Genomic DNA, 20399 nt, shown 5'->3' on the forward strand with positions numbered 1-20399 from the left:
ATGGGATGCCAGAGATCGAACCCAGCTTGGCCTCATGCAAGGGAAGCGCCCTCCCTGCATCCTGTGACCCCAACAGATGAGTGTGTGGGTCGACCTGTGACACCCTTTTCATACAAATTAACACTCCCCTGGGGCTGCATCAGCCTTTCACACACCAGGCAGGAAGAGCTGCTCTCACATATGGAGGCAAACCCACCTTCCTGAGGTCAGGGGTCAGGGTCAGAGACAAGAGCTGGCCTGGAGGAATCTTGAGGAAGCAGAACCCCGCAATGCCCATGCTTGGCACTGTTCTCGGACCTGGGCACCGAGATTTGGTCCCTCTCTCGGGATCCTCTGATGGGGCCGAACCAGACAGTGGCCATGGGGACACTTGCCTTGATGACATCATCGTCTGAGGACCAGCACTCCACAGCGCCCCGAACCTCCACCACAGAACCGTCTTCCTCCACCGCCACCACGCGCACGGGCACAGCCACGGTCTTCCCAGTGAGCACTGCTGTGTTGAGTACCTCAGCTTCCTGTAAGACACACGTGGCCCAAGTCAGACCCTGCCGGGCTCCGTTCACACAGGGGTCCCTGCACTGCCCATGGTGTCTGCTGACTTCCGGGACCTGCCCTTGCAGCTCCATCAGCTGGTCCTGCCCTTGGGAGCCACATGGCCCCACAAGCCACAGAGAGGTGCCACACAGAGAGGCCCATCACCTCGACAGGATCCAGAGGTGCCAACGTGGGCCCCACTACCTCCTCACCACAGCTGTGAAGGCCTGAGAAAGGCTCTGAGGCTCTGGCACCCAATCCCTGAGCCCAGTGGGGGTCGCAGAGACACCCCCATACTGCAGCACAAAGCAAGGCAGGGCAGAGCCGGGGCCTGAGGGGAGATGGACCTGGACACTGCCCTATGTCCTGACACACTTCTTTTCTGTGCTGCTGCCCAGGGGCTCAGGCACCAGATCAGTCCATTCCTGAACCTTCCAGAAGAAGAGCTGGTGCCAGCGTGAACTCAGCTGGTCAATCACGCCGTCAGGGGCTGGAATACGGCTTTCCAGAACTGCACTGGCATGTCGAATCCCCACAACCCCAGGGGCACCTCTGGGACAGGAGTTGGGAGCCCCCAGAAGGGCTGAGCTGCTATAAGATGTTTCCGGCAAGATGTTTCCAGCACCCAGAGCATCTCTTGGGTGGCCATGATGGTGCCTCCCTGGGGATAAAACTCCTATTTCCCCCATGGGGAGAAACTCTCTCATCCCAGGCCTTTGGCATCACAGTTCAGAGCCCACGATGAGTGATAGCTACCAAATTACTTCTGAGATGGTCTCCAGCAGTGTGAGGACTGGGATGATGTTGGAGACGAACCCCCGGTGTGTGTGTGTGGCTGGCATCAGACCCAACCTCCCACCCTGGAGATGCGGCCAAGCCCTGGCTTGAAGTTCTTTGTCAGCTGAAGCCAGTGAAGAGGCCTTTGGATCCTGAGGCAAATGCTCCCAGGAGGACATGTAGGATGGGGGACCAAGGAACACCCCACCTCCCTGTGAGCTTTAGGGCCCCTGGACCAGCCCCGTGTGCCAGGCATGGTGCCTATTTGCCCATTCTCATGCGAGCCATGGCCCCTCAGGATGACCAAGACAGGCACAGCCTGAATCTAGACTTTAAGCTGATTTAAGGCTCAGATCTAGGGTCCAAAGCAGAACTCCAAGGAAGGGCAGCTGGGAGTGCAGAGATGAGGGGTGAAGGTGCTGACTATGCTCTTTCTCTCTTCTCTCTCACTCCTCTCTCTCTACTCTCCACCCCACCTTTTCTGTTGGGAACATCCCTGCTATTCTGACTGACAGCATTTGGGGAAGACTCAGCCAGACAGACGGGCCCTAGACTTGGCCCAAAGTCCAGCACCAGCCCATGAGCTATTTACCCCATTTCAGAGTGCTCCGAATTCTGCTGGAATGTCATCACAGCAGGGAGGGCATTTTGCCTTGCACACAGCCTACCCAAGTTCATCCTCAGCCTCCTATGTGATCCCCTGAGCCTGCCAGAAGTCCTGAGCATTGAGCCAGGAGTAACTCCTGAGTGCCACTGGGTGTGGCCACAAAACAGAACAAAATAAAACAAAATAAAAACCCCAAAGTGCTCCAAGTTCAGCAGGGAACTGTGCTCTCTGAAGGGCCTTTCCTTCCCTGCACAGACATGCCAGCCTGTCTTCTGGGTGGCTAAGTGGGGTCTCTGGTCCCCAGTTCCCTGCTCCATACCCACAGCAGACCGGCAGCTTTCCTGGGGGTTGGTGCAAAAGCAAAGATTCTTATCTCCCCCCAGGGTTCCCCAGTCCACCCCCAAGCCTCTTGAGAATGTGGTTAAAGGACCCTGTGTCAGAGGGGAGGTGGCATTTTTGAAACCTGGGGGGAGACCAGCCCGACAACGAACCCCACACAGCTGGGTACGAGCTCCGTGAGTGGAAATAAAAGCCCAGATACCTCTTCTTGACACCCCCATATTCACAGGCCTGGAAATTCCTGAGAGTTGCAGGCAGGAGGGACGGGACTTGCCCTGACCACATGGTGATCGGCTGGGTCAGCGGGTAATAACGGGTAAGACATGAGCAGGAGTTTGGGCAGCGTGGAACCCCACAAACATGCAGGCAGGAAGGATGGCACAGAACTGAGGGAGAGAGAGAAGGGGTACATTCGGGGATGGGGCTGGAGGAGAGTGGGGCCCATCTGCAAATGTCGGGTCCCCAGATGCTAGTAAGCAGGTGCTTAGAGGTGCTTGTGATAGGACGACCATGGTGGCACTTGAAGAGAGAACCTCGGCCAGCTCCGTCCCTGCTGAATTGATGGTTATGTCCATGCTGGTGCTGAGGAAAATAAATGTTTCCACCGCCTTGCAAAGCTGGTTTCTTGAAAAACCACCAGGTCCTTGCAGTCTGATTTAAAGTAATTGTAGGGGCCGGAGCAATAGCAAGCAGTAGGGCATTTGCCTTGCACGCAACGGATCTAGAATGGACTTTGGTTTGATCCCCCTGTGTCTCATATGGTCCCCTGAGCCAGGAGTGATTTCTGAGCGCAGAGCCAAGAGCTCATCCAGTGTGGCCCAAAAAGCAGTAAAATAAAATAACCTGCAGCCTTGTTCTCACTTGCCGGAACACAAAAGCCAACATCTCCTACTGTTTCTCCCACAAGGAAGCACGTTCCAAAGCTGAGCCTTCCATATTCTTTAACCTGTCTGGAACATTCCAGGCCTGGAGAACACAGGTCTGTGAAGATCGCCCGTGGAAAATGGCTTCAAGGTTGACTGGGTGGTTTATTAATAATGGAGAGAAGCAGAAATGCTATTATTGTGGGTGAGTGGACTGATTTTTTATTCGCAAAGGCAGCCTAGGTGGGTGAAATCCAGGTCTCGGAAGTATTTCGGTGATGAGATACATAAGCGGGGAGAGCCGGGCCCGAGTCCATTAAAAGTGTTTAATCATTAGTCGGCCGAAGACTCTGAATCGATGTACATTAAATGTGTATTTAAGCCGTATTTGAGACGCTTCATTAAGACTGACTGGCAGGCTTCACTGCATAACTTTAATAAAGTTTCTGTCCGATTAGCGCTCGGATTTATCCTCTAACTCTGCCACCACCCAGCTCTCCACTGTTCAGTTCTAGAACATTCCACCACCCTCCAAAAAGGGTCTTTCCCCTTTCCATAGTTGCTGCTCTCCACCTCATTGCCATTTCCACGTTCTGTGTGCATTTTCCGGAAACCACATGTGTGTTCTTCTGGGAACTTATTTCTCCAGAACTCGGAGAGGATATGGGCTACACCAGTGTTCATGCCAGGGTGGCATTGTCCCAGGCCATGCCCAACTTGGTTGGCATCTGGTGGACATGCGTCACCTTTCCCTCTGGCTTCTGTGGATGTGTGCCCTGCGGTTCCTCCTTCTGGAGGCTGCTGACATGCTGGGGTTGGCATGTCTCAGGTGACTCTGCCAGCCAGATTGCCCGCACACACGCACACACACACATACACACACATACATGTGGGCACTCAGCAGTAGAAAATGACAACTTTTTAGGTGCAACCTTTCTCCTAGTCTCTGTCAAAGTTTTCCATTAGGAGATGATACCCCCATACTTCTCTGGTCTTTAGGAATTGAGGTCCCAGGAACCTGCTGGAAAAGATCTGTGTGCAGAGAAAGGGCTCCATCTCTTACAGAGACCTCGAGCAGGCTGCCGGACACAGAGGGAGGGTCTTCTCTGAACTGGGGGATCACCCTGCAGCCTCCCACCAGCTGTTGGGGTCTGGCACACACACACACAGGCAGCCAGTCCATTCTCATGTGCATCTGCCTTTTCATCTGTTTAATAACTAGGAATGTCCAACAACGTTTTACGGATCGAGCCACCACCACGAGCCTTCGTAGCTGTCAAAAATCATTTCTCTCTCTTCCCACACACCCATTTTTAGTTTTGTTATTATTTCTGGATACAGGCACTTGGCAGGTACATGATTTCAGACCAATTTGAGCCGGCTGCGGCTAGGTTTTCCATCCTTTTAACTATATTACAAGTTCTAACTTCAGGAATGGCCAATGGGCCATTTCTTTCCTTCTTTTTCTTTTTTTCTTTGAATCATGTTTTCGGTGTCATAAATCTTTGCCCAATCCCAAGTTACAAAGGGTTTCTTTCTCCGGTGATTTCTTTAGGAGGTTTTCTTGTTCCAGGCTTGGAAATGAGTCGATGAATCATTTGGAGCTAATTTTTATATGTGCTATAAATTAAATTTCCCTCTAACTCTGTCATGGTTGGAGCCCCATGTTTTGATGTACAGCCCTTCACTTTTCACTCACAGCTCTTCTGATATCCTCTGGACCCTCGCAGGCCAGCGACAGTCTGAAGCCAATGGTGGAATTTGCTGCAAGTCCTGCCCCCAATGTCTCAGGAGAACTTTGGGTCCTTCCATGGGCACTGAATGTATGTGAGGTCAGTGGGTCCTTGTGGGGAGCATCCATTTGTGTGTAAAGAGGAGAGCACGGAGGCTGGGACCCTCTGGGTCCCACAGCAGGAGAGAACAGGGACAAAGACCCTGAGGGTTGGGACAGGGAGATGATGGACGACAGGGAGGCTGGGACCCTGGAGGCATCATCTGTTTTTCCTTTTATCATTGCTGCTGGAGGCAAGTTCCATGTTCAGTTCCATGTCTGGTCCCACATTCGATCCCATGTTCAGTCTCATATTTGGTCGCATGTCTGATCCCATGTTTGGTCCCATATTCAATCCCATGTCCAGTCTCATATTTGGTCGCATGTTTGATCCCATGCTTGGTTCCATGTTCAGTCCCTTGTCAGTGTCTTCGTCCTCAATGTTCCTGCAGTGGCTCCTTGCCTCACCACAGTGCCCAGGGCACCCATTTTCTGCCCCACCTTCCTTCCAGAGCTGGACTTTTGGGCCAGATTCTGTGGGCAGCTCTAGGGAGACCACCCTGGAACATGCCCAGATTCTCTGTCCAGGTCTCAGGTGGAGTTTCTGCCCTGCCCTGTGACTCACAACAGAGCCAGGAGCTGACTCTGCAGCAAAGCACACACACACACACACACACACACTTACACACATGCATACCCATTCATACACATGCATACCTGCTCACACACGCACACATATGCACAAAACATGTATACCCCACATGTACACACACATGCAAACTCGCTCACACAAACACACGAGAACACCCTATTTACACCCATATGCACCTGTTCTCACACACGAATGCTCCCCACACACACACATGCAAGCAGAGGCCACCCCAGGCCAAGCACGTGCACTCGCCGCTGGCCCAGAGCCCCTCCTGGTTCGCAGCGCAGGACTCTCTCCTGCAGCCCCCCACCCACCTCCACCCCGTGCTCTCAGCCTCCCTGGAGCAGACGTTTCTGATTTCATTTTCCAGGCGAGGACGCACGTTCCATCCTCTGGGGAGTGGAACAGAGATGGATGAGCGGGCGCATGGGCCCTGCAGTCAGAGGCACAGCTCTTTCGACACACCCGCAATATGTGTGTCCTGTGCGGGGAGCATTGGGGCTGGGAACCGTCCCACTGCTCCCCGATGTCCAAGCAGCTGCTGAGCTTGTGGCTGGCACGGGCCAGGCGGCACGGCAGGAAGGGCTTGGTGGCAGAGGCTCCTCTGACACCCGCGTGTTCCCCCCCCCCCCCCCCCCGTCTTTGTGAGCCTCGTGATCACCGTCTGGTGGGTTTCGACTCTGAGCCTTGTAAAGGTGAGTTTAATGCGAAGTCAATTAGCTGCTGCCACGGGAGTTTCCTTAGCATGAATGAGAAATATTAAATGTCAATATCAAATGGCAGATCACTCAATTAATTTCTCTTTTTCCTTCCGCATTTAGCCAACAGCCGACTGAAGGCATCTCAGATCATGCTGTCTTCAGAGCCATGTTGAGGATCCGCAGGAGCTGCTCCCTTCCCCACGGCAGAGATCTCAGTGCCCGGGAAAGGTGCCGGCTTGGGCTTCCAAGGATGGATTCTGATGCCCAGGAGACCGGGAGTCACTTTCCCGCCCTGAGAGGGACAGCAGGAGCATGAGTCGTGGGGAAGTGGGCACCAATGGTAGCCAGGGCCAAGGGGCACAAGTCATAGGGTACAGATCAAAGGGCACAGGTCATAGGGCACAGGTCTGGCTATTTCAGACTGATAGGAAGAATGATTACAGAGAGCAAAGGAACCAAACTTGTAGAGGAGCCGGTGACCCAGGGGTAGGAGAAGACTGGATAACTGGGCCCCAAATGAGCACTCAGGAGGGACCCCCAGCATCACATGGGGCTGCTGGGACCCCTCTAGCCCCCTGACCAGCCATAGTGAGCAGGTATGGCCCTGCCCTGCAGGCATCACTGGGCAGGGGCTGACAAAGTCCTGCAAACAAACATGTTTCACACTGGTGGACACTAGCTGAGGCTGCAGAAAGATGAAACTGGGAGGGGCACAGGGGACAGCAGCAGGGACAGGCCACGCCATAGTCTTTGGCCTCGGGTGCAAGTGACAGTGGAGGCCCTTCCTCATGCTGCTGGAACTGAGTGAGTGTGGGAAGGAGACGTCTTCTCAGGGGGAATGAACAGCTACTGTCTCTGCCCTGAATCTGCTCAGTCCACAGCACTATCCAGGATGTCTCATTCTTCACCACCGAGTCGGATGCAACTTCCATGTGGCCCCTCCAGATCCACAGGGATAAAGGAGCCATGGCAGACACAGGCTGACAGCGTCTGGAACTGCCTGATCCCTCGATGCCTCTAGCCGGGCTCCACTCTTCCAGAACTCACCAGGTGTTGCCTAGAAAACCCAGCTGTGCAGATATACACTGGGACTTTCTAGAACATTCCACGTCCAGGGCCACCCACTCCCCCTCACTTGCTGTCAGCCAACTCTGCATGAGGCCCAATGCCTGGCACTGAACCACCTACCCCTGTGTTCCCAGATGCTGCACAAGTTTGCTGGATGAACCATGGAGATGGAGGGACAGTGGGACAGTAGGAGAGAGGGACGGAAGGAAAGAATGGAAGGACAAAGGGAGAGAGGAAGAGACAGAGGGATGAAGGATGGAGGGAGAGAGGGAGGGAAAGACAAAAGGACAGAAGATGGAAGGACAAAGGGACAGAGATGGAGGGACAAAGGACAGAAGGACAAGAAGGGCAGAGGGATGAAAGGACAGAGGGACAAAGATATGGAGGGATGGGAGGACAGAGGAACAGAGGACAGAGGGATAGAGATATGGAGGGGTGAAGGACAGAGAAACAGAGGACAGGGACAAGAAAGGACAGAGGGATGGAAGGACAGCGGCAGGCTGTGTGGCTGGGATGGAGTTGCAGAGTCCTTGGCCGGACACAGCAGTGCCCAGTACTCCCTGGCACCTCTGCCCGCACAAGCCCAGAGGCCTCTCCTGGTCTAGAAGCTTCAGAATCTCAGGCAGCAGCCACGACTCCCCACCTCGCTTTCTCGAAAACACTATTTTGATCTGCTGCCAAGTTGCTATTTCAATCAGGTCGCCGAAAATATAGGTGTGAAGAGTAAGTCTCCCTCCTCCTTTCCCGAGGAGAGACTCAGGTCCCAGCCCCCCAAGTTCCCTCTCCCGCTTCCCATCTCCTGCCAGACCCCTGGGGAGACACAGTGGGGCCAGAGAGTGCTGGGATACACCTGGTGTTCTTAGCCTCGGCCCTTCAGGGCCCCCTGAATGCAGGGACCTGGATACCAGGTCATGAGTATCCTCAAGGACAGGGACACCTCAATGTCAGCTCAGAAAAGCAATCCGGGCCTGGCTGACATAAATACACATTAGACAAGGAGCGGCTGCTAATTAAACAAGGACAGACCTGGGGGGTGAGGACAGCTCCTACAAGAACCTCAGGGCTGGGGACAGGTGCCGGCAGGTCTTGTCTATTCATTGGGTATTTGCAGCCTCTCCAAGCATCCTGCCCATCACACAGCCCTGGGGACAGGAAGGTTCTGAAGGAATTTCAGGCCTGCCGCTGCTGCGGGTATAGACTGATGTGGGCAATGTGTTTGTCCACCCAGATTCAGGGCCAGGATGTGTGACCCCTCGTGCCTCCCCAGTGGTCAGTGGATAGCAGAGCCCCCAACCTTTCCCCCAGGCCCGTCTTCCCACCACTCAGATGACCTCTTCCTGAAGCCGCTTTCAGGTCAGTCCCCACCTCGGCATGTGACCCCACTGTGACTGGAAAAACAGGATATTAAAACTGGTCAGTGGCTCTAGCTGATGGTCATGAGGTGCAGTGACTGTGGAATCCTGAAATTATTGTGAGGTTGACCAATGCAGACAACAAAGGCTGGTGAACAGAGAAATGGATAGTTCTGCTGTCAGGAGCACTCATAATACTCCCAATTTCACTGTCTGCACTCCTGGATCAAGCCATGCCTAAAATCCACATGGAGGAGCCCATAAATACCTCTTGAGACAGAGCTTAGATAGTTTTGCACATGGCCGACGCTTCTCCAAGACACGCTCTGATCTCTCCCAATGTAGATTTGATCCTCAAGTGATCTTGACCTGCCGAGATTATTGACAGTAAATGCGGAAAAAGCTAAGAAGATATTATCTGAGGACTTGCGGCTGGGAGCTCACCGAGCCTCTCATCAAGCTGGACTCGACTCTGAGAACGATCCGATCCGATTGTGGCGCCGAGGACATAATAAGGAGACAGGAGACGTCGTTCTCACTTCTCGCTCTGAGATTTCGTCGACTGCTGAGACAAAAGTGCCTCTTTCCCTTGGCACAGCCCCTCTCCCAGCCCGGCTGCTCAGAAGAAGCAGAATCATCGCCACCTTTTGTTCTCAAAGTTGAGCGTTCTTCGGTGCTCAGACTTCAAACTCACACTTCACCCGGTGCTTTCAAAGGCTGGAATTATTAGTCCAGCACATGGACAAGCAAGCTGTGGGAGGGTTGGCGGAGGAGAAAGAGGAGGAGGAGGAGGAGGAGGAGGAGGAGGAGGAGGAGGAGGAGAGGAAGAGAAGGAGGAGGAGGAGGAAAAAGAAGAGAAGGAGGAGGAAGAGGAGGAGGAGGAGGAAGAGAAGGAGGAAGAGGAGGAGGAAGATAAGGAGGAGAAAATGGAGGAGGAAGAGAAAAAGAAGGAGGAGGAGGAGGGAGGAGGAGGAAATGGAGGAAGAGGAGGGAACAAAGGGGGACAGAGCCTTGGGCCTCAGACCTCAGAGCTGTTCCGTGGCCAGCTGCTCCTTAGCTTGTGACCTGGGGCAGACCTCATCCCCTTGGCCAGCGGGTGCTGAGTGCTAAGTCACCCAGAAAGACTCCGAGTCTGCACCCCCAAGAGTCATGCAAGATGCTGGGCAACAAAGCCACACACTCACCCCTGCACAGCCGCCCCATCACCTCGCACACTCACCCCTGCAAATTACCCTTGGTCCCGCACAATCACCCCTACAGTCTCCCCTGACCTTGCACACTCACCCCTGCAAGTCTCCCCTGATCCTGACACTCATCCCTGCACCACCTCCCCAGACCCCACACACTTACCCCTGCAACTCTCCCCTGACCTTGCACACTCACCCCTGCAAGTCTCCCCTAACCCTGACACTCACTCTTGCACAATCTCCCGATCCCACAACTCACCCCTACAGACTCTTCCCTGGCCCTGACACCGCTGTACAGTCTCCCCGGCCCTGACACTTACCCCTGCATAACTTCCTCTGACCCTGGCACTCACTCTTGTACAATCTCCCCTGACCTTGAATCCCCCCTGCAGGCTCCCCTGACTCTACACACTCACCCCTGCACAGTTTCCCCTGACCCTGACACTCCAGCTCTGTTCAGGCTCTCATGATAGGTGGAGCCACCCCCCAACAAGGCCACACGGGGCCCCCCGAATCTCCTGATGCTGAATGTCTTGGTGCCCTGTGGGAAGCAAGATGCCACATCCAACCAGGCCTGTGCCCAAATGTGAGGACAAAGTCCTGCTGCAGGTCAGGCCGGCATCAGAATGCGCATTGCCACTCGGTGGAAACGGGGGCCTTCTGGCCTCGGTGGAAACGGGGCCACGGTCACCGCAGGCCCCACCGCACACCATGTGGGCCCAGCCGGGCAGGCCCAGCTGGCAGCTATTTTAGGAGGATCCTTGCTAATTTGAGCCGATGCAGATGGAAGGCCCCAATTAACGTGTTAGATAGAAGCTCGTCCCAACTGCCCGAGCCCGCAACGCCCACCTAACCTACCCACCCAGCCTAGGGGTCATCAAGCTCTCACTCTGCTCCATCCGTGTTCTCTCAAGGTCACTGTGTTGAGGAGACCTGGGTGTGTGTCTGTGTTAGGAGACCCCGGGGTGTGTGTCTATTGTAGGGGACCCTGGGGTGTGGGTCTGTGTTGGGGACCCTGGGGTGCATCAGTATTCAGTTCAGGAAGCGAAACTCCGTGTGAAGCTGATTAAGCTGCAAGCGAGTGGGTCCTTCACCCCAGAACTGAGTGGGTCCCTCACCTCACCAGGCTTAACCCTTTCCTGGCCCTGATCTCTTCTTTGGCCTCATCCTCAGTGTTAGGGCTGAGGACGCCCGCCTCCTCCTTGGGCGCCTAAATGGGGCAACTGGTTCCCGCAGAGAAACTGAGGATCTTCCCCAGCTCAGTCATTCCTGACGCAGGAAGGGTATTAGCCGGCTAGGCACATCTTCAAAGTAGAAGCTGGGAGATTTATGGCCAGGATCCCGGCAGCACGACCCGCTCCATGAGGCCCTTGTGCTCGGCTCCCCCTGTCCGTATGTTCCTGCTTACACGAGCCTGTCTGGCCAGCCTTGCGAGGGCCGATAGCTTCATTTTCATTAGGAGCCTGTCATCGCGCAGAGCGGGAGAGAGAGAGAGAGAGAAACAGTCACCCGGAGTGCCCGGCTCGGTCCCCCACTGGCTGCCAGCAGGTTTGGGAAAGTGAAAATTCATTCCAAGAGTTACCCGGCTCCTTGGCAGTGCCCGGCGGGAATCCATGGCACAGAGCTGTCCCGCTGCTTCCTGAAGGCCCCTGAAGTCAGGCTCTGTTCCTGCTGCTAAGGGCCCTTCTCAGGAAGATTGGAGGAAAAGCTCCAATGGCACTTTCTGCTCCTCTCCTGCCAGCCCTAAGACCCTGGCATGGATCCACGCTCACCATGGGCAGGAAAACCAATACGTGGCAGCAGTTGGTGCCAATGGGCCGAGCACAGGCTCCAAGAGGAACAGGTCTCAACCGCAGCATTTTCTACAGAGCATAGGGCCCTCCAGTGATCGAAATGAGATGAGTCGAATGGTCCAATCTTTGGCTGCATGTTTGTGAAAAATCCCTTCTGACAGGAAGTTCAGGATTATCGAAGCTTGTTGCGGAGTTTTGGGCCCTGCTGGAACTCGCTTCAAGGTCCACAAGGGCCCAGAAAACAGCCTGTCGGCCCAGCCCCTAGGGCTCTGGGCCTACAGCAGACAGTGGGTCCTATTCTATCAGTGGCTGAGAAAAAGGCCCACAGCATAGTCTAAAACTTGAGTCTTGGTGTCCATGAATGGTCCTGCTAGGACCCAGCCAGGCCCATTTGCCTCCTCGTTCCAGGGCCCACGAGCAGAGGAATCCATGCAAGAAAAACTGCAAGGAATCCCATGGCCTGCAACGCAGAAACACAGACACCATGCACTTCCCTGCAGAAAAGCTCTCCCATGTTGTTTCCGGCCCGGGAAGAGCAAAGGTTTATAGAACAGATGCGGCTTATCAGAGAGATGTCGCTGTCCTGGAGTAAAGAACGCGGAGAGCACAACCCAGGACATGCACACTGAGTGGAACGAAGAGGCTCTGCCCTGTGTTGTGAGGCCAAAGGGACGTGTGTCATGGACGATAAAACACGTAGGCTCCACATGGTGCGAAGGATCTGAGCACTTGCCCACAGGAGGGACCATGCCAGGAGTCAGGGGAGCTGCCCACAGTCACCTCACTGGTCCCCATGGGGCAGAAGGTGGCATTGGGGCCCGTCCCTCCCTGCTTGTCTCCTCACTTTCTTTCTCTCTATCTTTCTCTCTTTTGATCTCTCTTCTCTCTCTTTCTCTCTCCTCTTTTTACTTTCTATTTCTCTCTCCTCTCTCTTGTAATTTCTCCTCTCTCACTCTTTTTCTTTTTCTTTTTTCTTTTGGCCACACCCATTTGATGCTCAGGGGTTACTCCTGGCTAAGCAATCAGAAATTACCCCTGGCTTGGGGGGACCATATGGGACACTGGGGAATTGAACCGTGGTCCTTTCCTTGGCTAGCGCTTGCAAGGCAGACACCTTACCTCTAGCGCCACCTCACCGGCCCCATTTTTCTTTCTCTCTTTCACTCTCTCCTTTCTTGTCTTTTTCTCTCCTCTCTCTTACTCTCTTCTTCTGTCTCCTTTCTCTCCTTTCTCCATTCTTTTTTCTCTCTTTCTCTCTTTTGTCCTCTCCTCTCTTTCTCTGTCATTCTCTCCCTTTCTCCTCTCCTTCTCGCTCTCCTCTTGTTTTTATTCTGAAGGAAAAGCCCAGTAGCAAGCACTGCCTGTTCCTGTCTAAGCCCTGCTGGGCCCCCCAAGGGACATAGGACAGGACACATAATTGTCTCTATGCTGCCATCAAGCCATACACATGCAGGGGCCATGTCACCCCACGGTGGGCACCATGCTCGCCACTGGGCCATGCCATGCCTTGCCATATACCACATTATGCCCCACACCACGCCACATGCCACACCAAGTTCTGGACTTCTCCTCAAGGACGTGGGACCCACAGGGCAGCCCTGCCCCACCTGGGTAGATAAAAGGTGGGTGCCGAGGGTGCAGTGTTCCAGGCTCAGGGGACCTGGGCTCAAGTGGGGTCTGTCACTTCATTAACCCCATGTTTGATGACCCACCACACCCCGTGGGAGGATGGGTGCTTTCTTCAGTGAGCACCAAGTATGTTCTTTGAGTGCTTTCACCTTTCAGTCATCCACAGACCACAGACCCGTACCATGGACCACGTCCCATATCATCCATCCACGGACCATCGCAGAAACACTGTTTTTCAAACAACCATCCATTGCCTCTTCATCCCCAAATCCTGCTGCTCAAAGGCCAGCAGGAGAGGACACCAAGGAACCCCAGAAACATGAGTTCCACCTTCTAAAGCTGGAAGAAAGAGCCCAGCCCCTGCCCAGACCTGAGGCGGTCACAGGCACCAATTAATTAGATAAACAGCCATTGCAATTGATGACCTTTTCCCTGGAGTTTTTCCCCAAGGACAGAAAGAAGCACATTTGCCCATATGACAGTAAAGCATCATTTCCTGAGCGGGGAAATAATGACGTAATAAAATGCACAGAAATCCACGGATGGATTAGAAAAGTAATGAAAAGCTTTTAAGGCTGCTGGCTTTGGGGGAGGGAGTTGGGAACAGGAGAAATATTGAGGGAGGTAGCATGGTCTTTGGGGAGTCAGCTTTGAATGGAAGGTCTGAATTGCCTTTTAGGGAGCTTCAGGGAGACAGAGACGACACGGAGACAGAGACGACACAGAGATGGAGATGGAGACAGGATTATTCATCTCAGAGGGGGCCTCGGCCTGTCTCAGCAACATCTTGGAGTGTCAGAGCATGAGGGCTGTGGTACCCTCACTTCACACAGATCCTCCAACAACTCTCAGGTATTGGGGTGTCCTGCAGCTCGACACTCACCTCCTGGGGACCCTGACACCTGCCTCCTGGCGATTCCAACACTCACCTCATGGGGACCACAATACTTAATCTCCTGGAGACCCCAATATTTCACCTCCTGGGGACCCCAGACACCCACCTCCTGTGAGCAGCCTCTAGAGTTCAAGGTGCTGGCAGATGTGTCCATAGCTGAGCCATGAAGCTCGCCTGCAGGACAGAGCCTCATCCTGGGAGGGGACTTGTCCAACAAAGCCCAGTTTGGGGGGGGGCTCATCCCTGGAACTGCCCAGGCTCAGACTCTCCTTGTTGCAATAACTGCAGCAAGTCACTGCTGTGACAATCAGTGACTACCATCCTCTGTGACAGCCACAGCTGCGGACAAAACCCAAGTTCAGCCACAAACCGGACCTGAGTACAGGTCATGTGTAAGACAAAGTACAAAATACAAAGACAAAGACAAAGTACAAAGTCTTTGTGTAGGTCACATACAGACCAGGTACAAAATTTACAAACAAGTCTCATGTCTCAGAGCCACACACAAGGCCACATACAATACCACACACAAACCATGCCCAAGGCCATGTACAAAACCACGCACATGGCCACATACAAGGCCACATACAAGACCACACATAAGACTATACACAAGGCCACACACAAGACCCAAGTCATATCCCACATCCAAGGTCTGCCCCAGTGGCCAATATGCTGGACACAGTGCTGAGAACCAAAATAGCCACATCTGGGCTGCTACATGTTCCCATCGCCCTCTCATGTCCCAGCGCCTAGACACCCCTCGCCCACATCTGCCCATCCTTTACCGTGGCCAGTGGGACGATGCCAAGCTGCTCCTTGGGGCTCACGTAGATCTCGGAGATGCCCAAGTCAGAAGTGACTGCCCCCGGGTACTCCACCTGCCACGTGACCAGTTGGGCAGCCTCTGGATCCGAGGGCTCCTCCACCACCACGTCGATCTGCATGACCTCGTCGGAGGTGCTATCCATGCTGGGGGAGAGAGAGGCCGTGAGCGGGGAGGCTCCTTCCTGCCTGCGTGAGCTCACCACATTCTAGAAAAGTCTAGAACAGTCCTTGGGCAGAAGCAGACCTCAGTGAGGGGGCACTGGCCATTGGAAGGAGAAGGCCCAGAGTCAGGGACCTAGCATGGGGGAGGCATGTTGGGTGTTGGGGCTGGGCCCAGGAGGACTAAGCTAAGCAGCAGCCAGAGACGCTGTGAACTAGGCAGCCACAGAACGGGCTGGTGGGCATTGGCCAGAATGGGTGGCACAGCTGAGCCTCTTGGGGCCACGAACCAGGGTCCAAGACAGGCTGAGGTGGTTCTTGGAACTGTCTCATCCTAGGAGGGGTTGCCTGTCCCACCCACAGCAGTCAGCAACCAATGATGGCTTCCCTTAGGGCCCCGAGGCTGCAGGAGGGACCCCTACTCTGGGGATCCCCGCGCCAGCTCCTGCAGGAACAAACAGGTAGGAGCTTCGGCGATTTGTCTTGTCTTAGCCACGACGACGTGAAGCTGAAACACGCTCAGTGCCGCAGTCCTGGACCCTCCACCGAACATGCAAACGGGATCATTAATTGACGGTGCCCAGTACTGTCATCTTCCTAATGGCGCTCGGCCACCGCCTGACATGACGGATGAAGCTCCCAGCCACTCGCACCTTCGTTCCTCAGTGAGAAAATAAGGATTTGAGAAAGTAGCCAGTGGTTTCTCAGAGCAAATCAGCAATTCTGCTCTGCTGTAGGGGCTCAGCAGTTGGGCAGGGCCCTTTCCCCATCTTCTGATCAATACATAATTGGGCCTCAGTCTCCCAGCGCTCCAGGTCTGAGGGCAAAGAATTAATTTGCTGGCAGAGGTTAATAGAATGTCAATGAGGTTCTGGGTGTAAATGTCAATACATTTCATGGAGCCGCGTGATTTAAATATAATTAAAGATAAACTTTAAGTCGATGTCGCCTTCTGGGCACAAGGCACCCCAAGGGACACCCCTTGCCCGACTGTGCCCAGCAATTCCACTGAGAAGTTGAAGTTTTCTCCTGCAAGCAGTGAGGTCAGCACTGTCCATTTTCTGGAAGGCAAGATACAGCACGGTCATTTTACACAGATTTTGGGCACCTGCCCCTTGACCTGCGCCATCCACAGGCACAAGAAACTCGGGCAGGCAAGGGCATGAATGGGGCATGGCACCCTCAGATGGTCACCATGGAAAGGCAGGAAGCCAAGTGTCTGCCGGGCATTGTCTTCATTGCTGCTACCCTCAGTGGGCCCCCAAACCTGGGAATGGTAGGACAAGGGCCCCCCTAGGCAGCTGCCTGGCCCTGTCCAAGGTGCTGAAAAAATGTTGGATCCCAGGTGTGGAGCTGGGGATAGAGGCAACTGCCCGGGGTCCAGAAGCTTCTCTGGCCTCTAACCAGGGTGGAGAAGCCACACCGTGGTGGAAGAGACCAGTCTGGGAGAAATGCCTCCTAGGAAAAAATTCCTAGGGAAAACGGACATGCTGCAGAGAGCAGTGGGGGGCTCTGTTGGCTCTGAGATGAGTAGCCGCGAGTACAAGTGAAGGAGGTTGCAGAGCCAGAACATTGCTGGCTTGTGGTGAATCCCAGCGGCCCAGAACTTGATCCTGTCCGGCCCCCAAGGGTCCCGTTTACTCTAAGCAGTGAGGAAGCACAGCTGTTAACACAGCAGAGACGAATCAAGTGCTCGTTCCCTGCAGGGCACACTCAGTGGGCAGATGCTTAATTCCGTGATCAAGGAGCGTCGTTCTGTCACCTGCAGGAAACACAGTGGGAAATTCCAGCCTCCGATCTCCTGGAATTGTTCAGAGCTTCATGTGAGAACACAGAGACCGGCAGAGGCTTCCTTGTGGCTTCAAGTAGTGATGAATGTCTCCTTGTGGCCCCAAAGGCAGGAACTGACAAGTCCCAGGAAGTCCCTCCTCAGTATATCAAATTGGGCTCTTGGGACCTCTTCACATCGGTTGGACAGAGCACCCTGCCCTGCCCAGCTCTCAGACATGTTCTTGTATGTGAATTCCCCCAAATCCTGCTGCCTGGGGTTGGAGTGATAGTACAGAAGGGAGGGCACCTGCCTTGCCCCTGCCTGGCAGTAGATCTGGGTTTGTTCCTGGTACCCCCATATAATTTCCTGAACTCTGCCAGGCAGGATCCCTGAGTGCAGGTCTAGGGAATCAGCCCTGAGCACAGCTGAGTGTGGCTACCGAATAAAATAAAGCAAAACCAGTCCTGCTACCCAAAGAAAGAGCTCAGATGTCCAAGCCAAGAACTTTCCTTCCAAAATAAATAAATAAATAAACAAAAGAAAGAAGCAATCCCTCCTCCTCCATGTAGCTGCTAATCAAACACCAACTCAGAAATGAGTTTACAAGGCTCCTTCTCCAAAAGGCGCCGTCTTCCCAGCCATCACGTTTTAATCAGGAGGAGAACACCTGATGACAGTTTTCCCCAGCACTTAAATGCTTCCGGCCCATTAAGCTGACAGGGGGCATTCAATTACCAAGTCCTCCTCCAACCGTCTCTAGGAGAGAGTCCCCGGCTAGCACTTGCTCAGAAAGAACCTGCCCCAGAGAAACCATAACCGTTAGTTGTCTGTCAGGTTGAACGATGGTGCCGGGCCCCAGAGCCTCGCGGCTGACGTCAGCTCCCCTTGCTAATAGTGGAAGGTCCAGGGTCACAGGAGCAAATTAAGCATGGATTCCGCTGGGCCAGTCACCGAAGAGCCGATTCGGGGGGCAGCACCATAGGCAAGAAGCTTGGGCCCTCCTGTGGTAACAGCACCAAGTACCAGACTGGCCTCTGACACCCCCAAGCCCCATGACCATGGTCATGCCACAGGATCTCTGTGCAGCTGCCCAGTGAGTATGGAAAGTCAGCCTCTTTCACACAGGACAGTGGATTGTTCTGGAAACAGGATGCAGAACTGGGAGAAGTCAGTAGGATACAGACAGAGCAGACACACACCCCCCCTTATGTCTGACCCTGTTCTTGGATAGCAGGGGTATGCTGGGTCTCCTTCCTCAGATGCTGCTGAAAGGCTGGACACTGCCAATGCCTGCTCCCTCAAATCCAAGCTTAAAGCCCATTTCCAGGGGGGTCCATGCCCCCCAGTCCCAGGGGTTGGGGATGTACAGGGCAGAGATGCTTTGTGTTTTAGATTTGAGGCCACCCTGGGGTGCCCATGGCCAGGAATGCACCAAGCTTGGGGAGCCGTGTGGTCCGGGGAGCAAACAGGACTCCTATGTTCAAAGCCTGGGTGCAACATTCGAGCCCTGGGGATAGTCATGCCCCCGTTCCCTGGGGACACCCTGTGCTGCAGGATTACCCCCATGGCCAGTGCTTCCGGGAGCCACCATCCTCCAGCACACAGCAGCGAGTCCTGCCAACAGGGCCGGGAGTGGAGGTAGCAGCACAGTGACAAAGGAAGGAAGGAAGGGAGGGAGGGACGGAGGGATGGAGGGACGGACGGACAGACGGACTCTGGGACTCTGATCTCAGCTGTCCGTCTGTCACAGGCTTGTCCAGACAGTGAAGGGACAGGCACTGCTGGCTTGTCCTCCCCAATCCCCACCCTGTGCCCTGTTGTTGCTGGGGACACGGCCCACACACAGTTCCTCAGGCTGGCTGGTCCTGGACCCGGCTGGCAGCAAAGCTTCCTGTCATCTGCAAGCTTGGAAATGACTGGATCATTTCTCTAGACATCCCCCCCAGGAAGCCACAGGAAGCCACCAGTGCTCACTGGACATGGCCCGTCTTGGGTGCTGTTGTTCAAGGTCCCTGGTGCGGGCCAGGGACCCACATGCCACAAGGTCTGCAGGCAGGACAAAGCAAGCTGGTGGTGATGGCTGGAACGGTGGAGCTTTGCCAATACTGGAAGGTGCCTGTATCAGCCAGTCCCAATCGTCCAGTTCAGGAAAAGCAGAAGGTGCCAGGGACATCCCTGCAGACTCTTTCCAATGAGGACAGGTGACCCCACCAGCTGCCACAAACATGAAACAAGAGACTCAGCATGGAGCTGGACTTCCAGGGTGGAAAGGGCTCTAGAGACCAGCAGGGGTGGCCGGGATGGTCCTGTGTCTTTCCAGCACACCATGGGCTGACAAAGGGGGTAGTGGCTTTGATTGTTCTGAGTCCAGAACACTGTGAGCTGGCGGGGTTGGCTGGGAATGGTCCTGGGTCCAGAGCATTTGCTGCTAACTTTGTTGGGTGCATCTCTGCTTCTCTCCTGCATTTGGTCTCAGCCCCCCTCAGTTCTGCTCGGAGCAGCCCTTGCGTCAGGTCAGCTCCCCTGATAGATGTTCCCTCCAGTGAGGAGAAACACTAAGTTTCCTGTTGATCCCATTATCCTGGTCCTGCTGGGCAGCTGGGAGAGAAAAGCCACGTCCATGATCACCGGATTCTGCCTCCATCAACTCAGACTTAGCACCAGAGAAAAAGAGCAGTGGGTGAGTGGGTGCTGGTCTCGGGCACAGCCAACACTGCGCATGCTTCCCCAACTACCTCCAGGAGTGCTCCCTGAGCACAGAGCCCAGGGGTTAAGCCCCTTGTGCCTCCAAGTGTGGCCCCCAAACAAAGCCCGTCAGCTGTGACTTAAACTTGTGTGACTAGCAGCGCCCTCTGTATGTCACCGTTCACCTTCAGAGGACTCGGCCCCAACCCAGGCAACATCAGCAGCAGCGCCAACCTCTCTCCAAATTCCTTGTTCATACAAGCACGTAGGTGACCCTGAGCAATTACACTTTTGCCCTATTTCAACTTTGCCCTCGCTCTGGTTTTGACTGTAATGTATTTTTCTAAATTTTTTTTTTGGTCATGTGGTGTATATTCTAAAGGCAAATGTCATCCTGGAAGAAATTTAAGGGCTTCGTGAGAAGAATATTCTCCCTCTTTTCTGAAGGAAAATCCTTTGTGGGGGTAAAAAAACACAACCTGCCATCTCTTTGTTCCTATAAATGTCAGAGACACAAATTAGTGGCTAACTTTTGACTCTAAACTGTGTGCTTTTCCCTGTCATCTCGGAAGGAGCATCACCCACGCGTGGCCCTCCCCCGTCTCCCTGCCCATCTCCCTCCTCCCCATCTCCCTATTTGCAACCACACACAGACCGTCCGTCCCTCCCACATCCCAACAACAAGCCACTCAGCCTGTAAGCACCTAACACAGCCCCTGCAGTCTGTGCCATGCAGCGCAAATGCCTTTATCTGGCTTGCAAACGTGCCGTGCGGAAAACACACA

General features: G+C 54.2%; 1 protein-coding gene across 1 annotated transcript in view; it reads right to left on the reverse strand.

The window, feature by feature from the left end:
• The window catches only part of LOC126002013 (transmembrane protein 132D-like), a 44031-nt gene that overhangs the window by 13867 nt on the left and 9765 nt on the right, over positions 1-20399 (reverse strand). The window contains exons 2-3 of the mRNA XM_049769214.1: positions 14960-15143; positions 375-518 (exon numbers count right to left, since the gene is read on the reverse strand). Coding sequence (XP_049625171.1) covers positions 375-518; positions 14960-15142 — 327 coding nt within the window. The 5' untranslated portion in view covers position 15143. The remainder of the gene's footprint in view (positions 1-374; positions 519-14959; positions 15144-20399) is intronic.

The sequence above is a fragment of the Suncus etruscus genome, chromosome 2 (genome assembly GCF_024139225.1).
Source record: "Suncus etruscus isolate mSunEtr1 chromosome 2, mSunEtr1.pri.cur, whole genome shotgun sequence".
NCBI classification, from domain to species: domain Eukaryota; kingdom Metazoa; phylum Chordata; class Mammalia; order Eulipotyphla; family Soricidae; genus Suncus; species Suncus etruscus.